Here is a 13,545-nt window from a genome sequence, read left to right as displayed (position 1 = left end):
GGAGTTAGGATAAAATAACGGCAAACTAGCAATCGGTTTGCAATGTTTACCTCCTCTCTCTCTCCTTCCTATGGCCAGCTGGTTCCAGCCGAGACAATTGGATCAACGTCAAGCCACTTCCTCTTGGCGGCGTCCCTGTGGTGTTGTTTTTAAAGTGTGAAGGATCGGCTTTCAGAAACGGCAGGCATAATGGGAAATCAATTATATGTAGACAAGCACGTGAAAGACGCACATTCCGTTTAGGAAGACCAGGTTGTGTGGGATACAGCGGCTGCAATACTAGGTTAAGCGGGAATGCATCGTTGCATTTGGACAACTAATAACCGCGAGTTGCGTCGAGTAGCACACGAAACGTCAATCCACCCCGACATTATGTTCAAACGGACGAACGCGATGAAGGTGTTTGGTGTGCTCTGTAACCCAGCAACCAAAACTTTACGCTTCGAAGTATTCAGCCTGATCTTGTTAATCTTGACAACAAAATGGACTAAAAAATTGGTACTTTAATCCAACTCGCGCTTTTATAATACATTTGAGATCATCTAGCCATTTGTAACCAAAGCCAAAATATTGTTCCAAAGAATCCGGCAACGCGGTCTAGAGTAGGATTACTCGCTACTTGAAGACATTCATCAAGAAAGAGAAAAATGCCTCCGAAATCTCTCTTTTCCCAGGAAAACTTCGCATTCTCCGGGTGGCATCCCTTTAAGATGGCACGAACTTCCACGTTTTTGCAGATGCCAGCGAGGTATCTTACGTAGCTGCTATTTACGCGAGGACCCAAGATGGAAATGGAAACGTGGACATCATGCTCGTCATCTCAAAGTCACGCGTGGTCTCAATTAAGATATATGGTTGCCAAGAATGACCCTACTAACAGCCTCACAGCGGCTCGCTTTATGAATAACGTGAGACAGAAACTCTCGTGAACTGGAGAGACGTTATTCTGGTCAGACTTTACTGTGACCCTATATTGGATCAAATACGTTGCAACTGGATGGAAGCCGTTCGTGTCGAATAGAGTCACAGATATTCAATCTCTATCCTCGCCCACCCAGTGGCAGCACTGCCCAGGTGAGTCAAATTTGACTGACCTGCTCACTCGATTATGAACGGCGCAACACTTAATACAGAATACGCTCTGGTGGAATGGGCCGGTATGGCTAAGCTTATTTTTCTCTGCTGAGGCATTATAGAGGGGAGTGGTTACATTTTATATGATTGTACAACAGCTTGTGAAATAGACACAGCTGTAATAATTTACGACGAGATGCTAGGATTGGCGGGTTGAGGCTAGATTTCATTGAACTAATGATGGCAGTCCTGTTATTATTAGATAGGATAAGACGAACTAAATTACCTTGAAACATTTCAAGTGAACTTATTAAGCTTTCTTGGTAAGGATTCCACACAGATGAAGCATATTGAAGTTTTGAACGGATTCGTGTTTTATAAAACAAATGTTTTAAGGACGAAGGGGCTTTTGATAAGTTATGTCGGAGGTATCCAAGCATTTCTGTTAGCGTTGTTAAAACCATATGAGATGTGTGCGGTCCAGGTGAGATCGTTTGTAATATCAATACCGATGTATTTGTAAGGAATGACGACATCAATTGGCTGGTAATTACAAAGTAGGGGGAAAATTATCATTTTTCTAGACACACGACTATATTTTCATCTATTAACGTTTATGTTTGCAGCATTCAGAGATGGCATCAAAGGGACACTGACACACCCCCAATTTTTTTTTAGTTTTTTGTCAGGCGATTTATTATGGTGTCGGAATACTACCCAATTAATACTCAGCTAGAGAGTCGCGTTTTCTTTAATGAAGCCAAAAAACGCAACTGCTCGGAACCGAAACCGAAACTCCCGCAACGCACAGAGAGGTGGAGAGGATGGAGTGACTGACTGAAGTCATGTGGCTACACCCGACCGTGCGCGTGCGGGCTCTTTTTTCTTCTCCGCACGTAGCAGTCGAAATGCGTTGCGGGATCCGTTCGCCGTCCGATTCCTTTGCAGTTATGCTTGTTCTGCTCGCTGTTCTGTACTTCTAGATGATTTTTTTCTACATTTAAGTGTTGACAATTCGTAGTGAGTGCCCATTGTGAATTCCCGTGATCGGCTCTAAAAAGAATACTCCCAAGATGTTGCCTGAAGAGCTACCTCACATGTCCTGCATCTGAAAGTGGCATTGTGCGGCAGGGTGCACACGTTTTCGAAAGATCAACGGGTCGGGATCAATGGCTGGCTGCGATTCGTGTAGACGAGTTACACGAAGCTCGGAAAACAGACGCGACCCGATTCTAACGATCCTTGCTTTTTGTGGAAAGTGACTAGAATGAGATCGCAGGTTTCAAAAATGGAATCTTATACAACTTAGTTCAGCGACGTATCGTCCACAACAATTCGCCTTTTGCAAGATCCGACTTGGCGTGCGCCGTCTGCACTTGGAGGCCAGCGACATTGTTTCTTGTCGCGCCCGTGAGATGGCGCCACAGCGCAACGCAAAAGGCGAATTTTTTTTTCAGTGATAATTGTTAAAAAAGAAACGTAAACATCGCAACATGCTTGACAAAAAAAAATGGTGCACCCACACCAGGGATTGACCCCGTGCCCTGGTGTGATTACAGCGGACGTCTTTCCACCGACCTACTGAAGGAACTCTTTCATGCGTAGCAATGGAGCCGGTAGGCTGCATGTCGGAAGTTTGCCGCCGATTTCCCTTCAATACATGCACTTCCGGATTGAAGTCGGGCAGCACCACGCATAGGCCACATTCGCACCTCGTAAAGAAACCGTACGCACTTCATGCTTGACGTTTGAGCGAGCAATGTCTTCTGCCACGAGAAAGGATGACGTCTCGGCGACGTCTTCGTGCAATAGGCTTGCTGGTCCGGCGTGACGTACGGGATGAATATCAGTCCTTTTGATCGGTCCAAAATTTCTTTTTCGCAGGAAGACGGAATTCGCCGGTACCGTGAACGACAGTTCTGAAGTAGAGGCCAACGCCCGTCGTCCGCTGCCATCCGCTAGTCCCACAATTCGCGAAACGACGCCATGTTGAGAATTATGCAGTGAACGCACAGAATGCCTCCTGTTGTCTGTGCTGCCTATTTTTTCAATCAACGTATTTGCAGCTTTTTGGAAGCCACAAAAAATGGGTTTCATATTTCTTTTTATATTTAATATTTACTGTGCGCCTTCTCTGACCCACGACTTTGATTAAAATTGGTGGTCGCGCCGAAACCTTAGAAAACGGCCCGTGACTACGGAAGAGAGAGTGAGCGCGGCTCAAACCGGCCAGTTCTCGATCGGTGGTTTTCGGGCGGAAAGAAACCGAATTTCGAGCCACAAATTCTGCTCTGGGTAGTTGGGCTCTCATATGTCTCGTACAACGAAAAACTTCGGCGACCATAAATACCCTGCCAGTGTCCCTTTAACGTCCCACTAAAGGTGAGTTATATCGTCGTCACACGCTATTTCATGAAAATCCACTCGGACATCGGCAAACAAGAGAAATTTAGAAGGAACGAAAGAAGGTAGGTCGTTTGTGTCGATAAGGAAAAGGAGACGACCAAGAACAGAACCTCGTGGCACGCCGGATTCGCTGCGAGTTAGAGTTGTTAGTTGAAGAAACTCTGAACGGCTAGGAAAGAAACATTTAATCAATGCGAGGAGTTTCTGATGAACGTTATGGTGATGTAGTTTTTATGGTAAAGATTTGTGGCATACTTTTTTGAATGCTTTAGAGAAGCCTCACAAAGTGCAATCGGCAAATATGGAATGGACAAGAATTAGGTTTAGTTTATGCGTAAATGATACCAATTGAGTTTCACAGGAGTAAGTTTTGCGGAAGTCATGCTGTGACAGTGTGAAAAAGAAGTTTGATTCAAGAAATTTAACAAGATGCGAAAACAAATTGTGCTAAAGAAGTTTTCAAGGAATTATGGTGAGTGAAATGGGTTGGAAATTAAAGGAATAAACTTTGCCACCTAATTTATGGAGTGGACCTTCCATTCTCCAGGAATATAACCGCTTTTAAACGATTTCTAAAAATCTTAGAAAATATACTAGAGGAATACACACTGGTACTTTTCAGAAACTCGGTCTTAATTTAATCGCATCCAGAGATAATGAAGGTTTAGGTGATCTAATTGAGGTGTTCTACACCAGTAGGTTTAATACGTATGAGGGACATGACAAGATAGTCGAAGCCATGAGTATCGGGTATAGAGACACCTAAAGTTACAGAAAAGTTGCATGAAAAGACCATTCAGCACCAATGGATTGTGGCTAAGAGAAAGAACATTTTCAGTGCTGTCAACTAAAGTGATCGCATTCTCATAATTTGATTGTCTAACACGCCTATATTTTTTTAATGTCGTTTGTCAACATTGATGGTAAAGTGCTTTGAAGAAATACTTCCCTAGCAATTTTTAGTGCTGCTACATATTCATCGGCGGCATGTTTGTAGGCAGTCCCGCGGGCACCATTATCACCTAGTTTAGCTGATAGATATGAGCGCTTGTTTTTGTTTGATAAACGATTGAGATTACGGCTGTTTTACAGAGCATCACTATTATATGCGATTGTGAAAGGGGGAATGTATTTATTAGTGGAGTCAGTTACTTTGGCCACAAAAATGTCCCAATTAGCTTGTAGAGTGCGATCATCAAAACCATTCAAAACGTTATCAAGAAAACTGAACAGTTCGTAACTGATTGCTTCAAAATTTGCTTTTGTGAAGTTACGAAAAGTTTAGTTTTTTTGAGGTTGTTTGGTCGCGACAACTACACCTGGAATGTAAGCAAACAGCGATCGGTTAAGCCAAGTAAGTAACTAATCTCGGAGACAATATCAGGCTGGGATGTCAGGACAAGATAAAGGGTGTTCGCAACCGATTGTGTTGTCTTTGTAGCTTGCTTAGTAAGTTGTGTAAAGGAAGACACAGAGCACAAGTTCAAGAATTGATTGGATAAAAGGGAGAGGGTGTGTATGCTGGGTGCTTCACTGTTCCATGATATACTCAAAATGCTAAAATCACCACGTAGAAATAAAGGAAACGTGGGGTATCTAGATGACACTATATTGCTTACATCACGAAGTTCATCTAGAAAACTAGAAGAAAACGTGGGGGGTCGATAACAAACACCAAGAATGATTTTCATGTAACTTAGGTGAACGACAGCCCAAACAATCTCAACGTTACTGGAATAAAAACGGACTGGGACGGAAAATTTTTTGAAATGGTCAGCAGGACACCACTACCGTGTCGCGTTGTGTCGGTCAGCGCTGTGTAATCAAAATTGCATGTATCATTGGCAGAAGTTAAAGGGTCCCTCCGGAGATTTCTGCGATCGTCTGTTTATGTTGTTTTATTGCGTAGTAGGTGCAAGTTAATATGCAAACAAACTTTTAGATTACAAAACCGTTTATTAAGCAGATGGCAGAAGAAATATATCGGGACTATTTTCTCTTGGAAGACAATCCCCCATTCCGTGCCCATTGCTAAAACTTGACCAATGGAAATGCTGCATCTCGCGGTGATTGCGAACGTTATTATTGCAACACTTTTTAAGCTTGATGTAAATTAGAGTTTGAGAAAAATGTAAGCTGATTGTAATGGGGAAAACATAGTCCGCAATTATCGCTCCAAAACCAGCGAACTATGTTTTCTCCCCGCAAGCTTGTTGCTAGGGGGTAATGCGTCGGCGCGTCGGCTCGTCTGCTTCCTGGCGCGTCTGCAAGCGTGCGTTTGCGGGACACGTATTCTTTCTTCCCGTGGATCCCGACTCCGAAGCCAGCTTTTTGATCCTTCAACGTCAACGAGTCAAACTTTTCCTTGTCATCTGTGGAATGCGACTGCGTATTGCAGTAGCAGCGCGACGGTGCGGTACGACGAACGACGACTGCCGAGCAAAAAGTCCGGGTCCCTTGACGACGGTCCGCGCGTGTTCGAGAGATTCCACTGCGGGTCGGCGGTCGGCCGCGTTGGGGACGCGCAGTGACGCCGGAATCCTTCGCTTGCTATTGGCTGACGCGTAAAGAGATGCCCCTCCCGTTTTCCGGGGTCATCTCAGAAAGGGGGGCCTGCCGGGGACTTTGATAGAAATTTTAGTAGGGAAATCTGCCGCCCATGACCGTAATTTTATGATTTTTAGGATCCTTAGGGCCTGTAGAATGAGTTACCGCCATAAATAGAGCATCGCAGAACACTCCGGAGGGCCTTTTTAAATAATCATGCTTGCCTATAATACTCCGAATGTTGAGAAAAGAATGCATGACATAAAAAAACGTCCACTGCCCCTCTCGTCCAGCTAGGTCATTACACTTGTGTGTTAAAGAAGTGGGCTGCTGGTTATTTTTTGTTGGTTTAGGCATAAGTTCAACCACGTTATAAATTTCGGCAGCGTAGACGTACTGGTTTTTGTTTAAGACAAGCTTGTTGTATCCTAGCTGAAAGGGAGGTGTAGCGGGTTGGTTTTGAGCGAAGACGATAAGTTTCTTTCGAGCATATTGCATGGCGGTAAAGAAACCTTCGCTAACGGCAACGCTTGTTTTTTTCTTCTTTTTTTTTTAGTGTAGTACGCACGGAGAGTACCCTGTCTCTTATCTTGTAGCCAGAAAATTTACCTCTGATAGGACAACATTTATTCGGCAAATAGGGCCCTATGCGAAGAGCTCGCTCAGTTGTATTCTCGGGGAAGGTATCAATTATTCCTGCTTGAGCGTTTTTTTCTTGAATTTTTCCCACGATTCACTCGAGTCGGGACTCAGGAATGCCATGAAAAATAAAATTATCGCGTGGCGATTGGTCTTCAGTTCGTCCAGACGCATTTACAACGAGTCGTGCTGAACTCTTAAGAATTTTACTAAGCCTTGAGCGCTAGCGATGTCTTGGTGAATATGATCGAGAGAATTTGTTTTCTCTTCTTATTCGTCATATCTTCTCTCAATGCACCCAATCTTAGTTTCAATTCTTTCCTGTCCAGCCTAAATAGCTATTATGTCAGTCGCTAAGTCAGTCTGACTCCTGGCAGACTCAATCGAGCGCGCCTGAAGATCCTTTAAAACATTAAATAATACAGCCATCTGTTCGGAGGGCTCACTGGGCAGAACTCTACATCCAGCTCGGAACGAGTAAGAGGTCTCGGATTCATCTCAATACAACGTGGTAGCATTTGTACGTTCGAAAAACAATCATAATCAATTTCGCAAAGCAGTTGTGGGCACGGAAGCAATAAAGTGTAACGATATCCTTTTTTAGTGTGAATTGAAAACTGGTTACACCTGGAAAGCGCAGAAGCGCGGCACGTAAGACATGTTGTTGGTATTGCTTGCGCGACCACTAAAGAGAAAATTCCACTGCCAGCCGTTCACACAGTCGCCGGCGTGGCTGTGGAGAACTGATGTCATCGCCGATGACGTTGCCGCTGGGTAGGTTCAGCCTCTCAACGACGGGTGTTCTAGAAAAAACGTTGTTGTAGGGTCACTGGCAGTTCATGCACTCCCGCGATGATGGCAGCGGGATCAGGAAGCCTACTGACGTCTGTGTCGGAGGCGGGCGCCCACTATCGGCAAAACCATCCACTCCGACAACGGACGAACGTTTAAACGTGCTTCAAATGACTTGAAATTGATATGGAGGCTCAACGCCGAAGAAGACGTATTAGAACGCTTCCGACACAACAGGATTCATTGAAAGTTCTCTGCAGGAATAGCTCCATGGTGGGGCGGCTTCTTGGAGAGGGTAGTAAGATCTTTGAAAACAGCGTTGCGAAAGACGTTGAAGCAAAGCTGTCTGAGGTATGACAAACTGCTGACCGTGCTCATAGGAGTGGAATCAAAAATAAACTTACGACCTCTAAAAAAGTGACCTCATCCGCCGATGAAGAGGTTGTAACACCTGCGCGCTTTCTAATCAATGAAAGGCTTATGTCTTTGCCTTCTACAAACGTTGAACCAGAAAGGTCCACCGACAAAAATTATCCAGACGGTGGAAAGTACGCGAGCTCTGCTAGACGTATTCTATTCCAGATGGCGGAAGGAGTATCATTTGATGCTGCAATCTGCGCACACGTTTGGTTCATCTGACTCAAGCGGCTTTCAAGTGGAACATGTGGTGCTTCTCAGCATACGACCATCGTCCAAGAACATTCAGGGGTCTGGCCGTCGTCAACGAGACCTTCCCTGCTCGAGATGGGAAAGTGGGTTCCTGCACTATTCGACTCGAAGGGGTGTGAAGACAAGAAGACGCATCCAGCTTCTTTACCGTCTAAAAATTTCGACACATAGTCGGTCTGACTTTGTTGGGGGGGGGGGGGGGGGGGGGGGGTCGGAAGGATGTTAAAGAATGAACACAGAAAGACCGAAGAAGTGTGGAAGGGCGTCACGCTCGGGGAAACCCCGCCACGTCTCATACTGATAAAAACCCTACCATCACGTCGATCGGGTCGTGTTTGGCTAGGGACCAGAAATGAATGTGGGCTCGTTTTGCTACAATTGAAGGATGAGAAAGGGATGATTAGTTTAAAAAAATTCAGTGGATATATTGCCTTCATTTAAAAACGTTCAGCCTTTCTACTCTCGTAAAGAAGGAAGACCAGCACAGCTGTACTCGATACACTGTGTGCTTCTTCTTCGCCGCCGTCTGTTTTTGGCGCTGTTTCCTACGATGAATTCCCACCAACGCGCCCAACTATTCATTCCGTTATAGCTGGAAAGGTTGCCGCCATCTACGAACGACGGCGGAAACCATACTGGTTGCGTGCTTGCCGCCGTCGCTTGTAGATGGCGGCAGCTGTCCAGGTAGGTTTGTGTCAACATACGCGGACCCTATCCTGGGAAACCTAGCCCTTAAAGCTCCGCTGTTAATTGTATTTTTTTTGTACAGATTGTGTTTGTGATTTAGGTTTCATGGGATAACTGTCACGCCTCAGAATGACAAAAAAAGTTACTCGCAGGACAAGGCAATATAAAGCATGTAGAGCCCATAACCGAAAATGCATTAATTTACAAATCAACTAAAAAGCATACTTAGTCATAATAAATATTTTCTAATTACGAATTGGCCCAATTAATCGAACCTAGCTACATTCACCAAGGGGCTTGGTGGGAATGGAAACCAGAATAATCCAATACGCAGCTTAACGTCTTTGCTGAATTCGAGGAGAAAAACGTGAAAGAAAGCGCAAGCAGCTGGACTAGGTGTTACTTGCTGCCGTCGCCTGTGGCAGCACTACACAAACCTTCGCGGTGATTCTTAATCCAGCATACGTAATACGCAGGCGACCATCCTTTGCGAGTCATACTTGCCAAACTGTGTCCGCTGGCTACCGTCATCGGCGGCTTATGCTCAACCCAGTATACTTAGTTGGCGCCCAACCGTAGGCAAAAATTTATAGAGGGTGTCTCCGAAAAAACAAACGAAATTACAGATTTTTGTCCACTTCAAAAATAGACTACGCCTCGTAGAACGCTCATTCTCCGTCCAAAGGCGACGCTAGAGGTGTGAACCAGGTGCCAAAGTTTCAGCCCATACCGATATCTTATTTAAAGATTATAAGCGATTTTCTGAAAATTGAAATGAGAAAATAGGGCCCGTTATTGCCCGTTTTCCCCTTCTGGGTCAGTAAAGCTTCATGCAGTCGAGAACTCCGTCGGCCGCTTTTTCCCATTGAAATTTTCAAAAAATAACCTATAATTTTTTTTATAATATATTGGTTCTGGCGGAAGATTTGGCATCTGGTGAAACCCTATGGCGCTATAATTGGGCGGAGAATGAGCCTTCTGTCATTCAGTTTATTTTTGCGGAGAAGGAAACCTTGTAAATGCTTTTCGGGGACAACCTGTGTTTAGTCGAGCACGCTTGGTTCGCAGACGAATCTCGGCTGCGAGTCCAGACGACCGCGGACGGGAGTTATGCATTACTCCAAAAGCAAATGTCTGCGCGCAGCGGGCTCCCCCAATGACAAAACATATCCCTCCTTCCCTCCCTCCCTACCTCCCCCCTCCCCCCCCTTCCCCCCCTTGGAGTAATATCACAGGATGAATTACACCTAGGGTTTCATGGTGTCGGTGTTCATGTTTCTTGTTTTGAATTCGAGTGTTCTTTTGTTCGGTCGGAGGAAGGGGAGGGGGGGGGGGTATTGTTTCTAAAACAAATTGAGGATTTTGTTGTGCATTGGTGAAGTTATAACAATTTCACACAAAAACACGATATCGGTAGTAAAAATGCCGCCACGAAAAGTTTATAAATTTGAAAAACTAAACACAAAAAACAGGTAAATCTAATCATAACGTAGCTTCCAAGGGTTACGCAGGACGTATATGACTTTACCACTTCAAACAGTAGTCATTAGGTATCCTAAGCGGCGTTAAATACCTCTTTTCGAGATTACTTCAGTTACCAGAAGAGGTTCCCTGAATTCCAAGCACATGAAAAATTCAAGGTCTTAGACGCACTTAATCATGCTCGTGACACACTTCACTCGGGAATAAATTTACACTTGTCTTGATTAATCTGAAAAAAAAAAAAAAAAAACTAAAGAACGAAGGAGTGTGTAGTGTGTGCAGAGCTCTCGAAAGCACAATCGTCTCCCCGCAATCAAGCATAGGAAGTATTTATTGACGTAAAATATACACGCGGCAGATTTTTTGTATGAACGGATTTAACAAAATCATCAAGGCAATCTTTTTTTTTTTTTTTTCACTGCCGCGGGAATGTTGATCGGTCATTACGTGAAAAAAGAAGAATATTGAGCCAACGACTTTTTCTCAAAGAGTACAAACATAAACACTTTGGTTTTAGTGTAATTACGCCAAGCTGTCTGAAGACGGCATCCTTTCCGGGCACTAGATTTACGTTTTAGAGCGCAGCTCTTCGGCGCCCGTCTCAGGCTTGAGCCCTGTCGGTGTCAGCGCCGTCGTCGGCTTCGGCGCTGACGCCGACGGGGTCAGCGCCAAAGCCGACGCCGGCGCTGACTCTAAATTTCGCTGCTAAATTTAGCGGGGAAATTGATGTCACGTGACCTCATCACCAATGTAGTTTTCCCGCTAAATATAACACAGAAACCTACCCCGCTATATTTAGCGGGAAACGTCGACCAGTAAACTTAGAGGGGAAATTTCACCACAAAATTTATATGTTTGTTTCTCCCCTATATTTAGCGGGCAAATTGACGTCTCGTAACCTCAACACCATTTCAGTTTCCCCGCTAAGTTTAGCGGGAAAATTTTCCCTAAATTTCACAGCTAAATTCAGCGGAAAATGTTTCCCTCTAAATTTAGCGGGAAAATTCGTGCTATATTTTGCCGGAATATTTTTGTGCTAAATTTAGCGGAAGGAGTTCAGCTATATTTCGCCTGAAGTTTAGCCAAAATTTCCCGCGAAATGGGAGGGGAGCAAGAGAGAAGGAGGAGAGGGGGAGGAGTGGGAGGGGAATACCCTCTTCTCCGTACCCTCCCCTCCTCCTTCTTAGTAGATGCGCTCTAATTTGGCATTACACGGAATTGCAAACGTCTTTCATTATTTTTATAGCTAATTTTTTTATGGTATTTCTATTTTGTTTCAGTGTAACCCCTGCCATCCAGAGCCATGTACCTGTATACCCGGCTGTGTATGCCTGCCAATGGCGGGTTATCCTAGTGTAGGACGCTGTGTCCGAAAGGAAACCTCTCTACCTATTGGAATAACAAGCACCACCAACTTCTCTTTGAATGATTGTGGGAACAAGGAACACGACTCTGAGGAGGATGAGGACGAGGAGGACGAGGAGGATGAGGACGAGGAGGATGAGGACGAAGAGGACGATAAGGACGAAAAGGACGGAGAGGACGAAGATGACGATGAGGACGAAGCGGACGATGTGAACATATAGTGCGAGGACGAGAACGTGTAGAGGTGGGAGTGGAATACGCAGCAGAAGAATGATCAGCATTGCTGAAGCTCTGGTTCACTGCCGCCCACTTCGCACACTTGTTGGGAAGTTATCACTCGCAGTAAATTTAGTTTTATATAAAAAAAACGTGCATATGATTTACTTGCGTAAAATTCTCAGAAGTTCGCCCGGCTTCTGTTGTTTGCTGCTTTGTCAATTTGGTTGAAAACCTCCAGCACCAAAATGCACAATGGTATACTACGTCCAACCTTGAGCTGAGACTAGAAGCTCCGTCTTCTGCACGAGCTCTCTGGCTTCCGGTGTGTTTTGGTTAAGCCTGCCAGCGCGTTCAAACTTGTGTTAGCAGAAAGGGCAGAATGCTCGCGCTGAAGGCAGAACTTCTTGTCACAGCATAAGGGTGAAGGGAGTATAGCTCATTCGTTTTATCGGTCTCCGATTATAGATATCACTAAAATATTTGTACATAGAGTTGCGAACTTCAACCGTTTAAAGAAGTCGTTGCTAACACTACTCTACTAAGTCACGACGATAATTTGGACAGCAACGAGTACTGTCGAAGGCTGGCACATGTGGTACTGATTGAGGGGTAAAATCAAGGGATTTCGGCTTGCCTAAATGTATGGCGAAAATAATCTAAAATGTCTAACTAAGCCCTAAGGGCGTAAAACTATTTGTGGCTTAAAATACGACTGTTTTTGAGCGGAAGCAGCCGTTTGCGAAATGGGTGTTCACATCAAGTATAGACACATTGTCTGAGGTCATGTGCTTTCACAATATAAATCACGAACCTGCTGTAACGTCGTCAAAGGTTGGAGGCATATATTCACTACTAGAATTATACGCCGTACAGTCTAACGTTACAATGTGCCTGACTGCTTCTTAGGTTCATCGCCACCACCTAACGAATGCACCCAGGATGTCTGATCTGTAAACAGATGCAGCACACAAGCACGGCCAGCAGCACGCAGTAGCAGTTCTCGATCAAAATTAAAGGGAACTTAACATGTGCCTCGTCGAATGTCGTTTACTAATTCGAGTGTACGGTATGCAAATCAAATACATAGGGCAGACTAGAACGGCATTTAGACTGCGCTTTAATAATCACAAATCTCACGCCATAAATCTTCCGACACTGCCTCTATCCAAACATCTCGCTCTCCCAAAACACTCGTTTGATAAATTGTCAGTGACGCTCCTAGAATCTGGATTTAAATCAAATCGCGAACGTGAACAGCGTGAATCCTACCTAATTTACCGATTTAACACTATTAAACAAGGAATAAATGAAAGCCCCAGTACTCTGGCATCGATTAAAATGCTAACAGACGAATAGCAAAAACAATCAAAGAACACTTTTTTTTTTTAATTTCTAGGTTCTTTGTTAACAGTGGTACTGTGTTTTTGGCCGGAACTGGACCATCAACTTTCTCTTTTATTTCCAGGTTGTGATATTCATTGTATTTCTTTTTACATCTAGGTTTAACATTGTTCCCTTCCAGGTTTGACTCATGCATGCCTGCATGCACACAAATGACCGTGCCGCCCATTTTTTTGTTTGAGACAGCATTTTAGTTTCCGCGTGTAACTTTCGTCTATTGTACGCTATCGTCTATATAGACCGACACGCGGGCTTGACGACACG

The 13,545-nt window shown here is 44.5% G+C and overlaps 1 protein-coding gene across 1 annotated transcript in view; it reads left to right on the top strand.

The window, feature by feature from the left end:
- Positions 1 to 11,867, top strand: part of LOC115329253 (proline-, glutamic acid- and leucine-rich protein 1) — a gene marked incomplete at its 3' end in the record, with an annotated part of 67,067 nt that extends 55,200 nt beyond the window's left edge. Inside the window, exon 3 of the mRNA XM_040222058.2 lies at positions 11,577 to 11,867. Within this exon, the coding sequence (XP_040077992.2) occupies positions 11,577 to 11,867 (291 nt within the window). The remainder of the gene's footprint in view (positions 1 to 11,576) is intronic.
- Positions 11,868 to 13,545: the final 1,678 nt, after the last annotated feature.

Source organism: Ixodes scapularis, unplaced genomic scaffold (genome assembly GCF_016920785.2).
Source record: "Ixodes scapularis isolate PalLabHiFi unplaced genomic scaffold, ASM1692078v2 PGA_scaffold3__209_contigs__length_174095766, whole genome shotgun sequence".
Taxonomy (NCBI): Eukaryota; Metazoa; Arthropoda; class Arachnida; order Ixodida; family Ixodidae; genus Ixodes; species Ixodes scapularis.
This window is presented reverse-complemented; position numbering and strand designations above follow the sequence as displayed.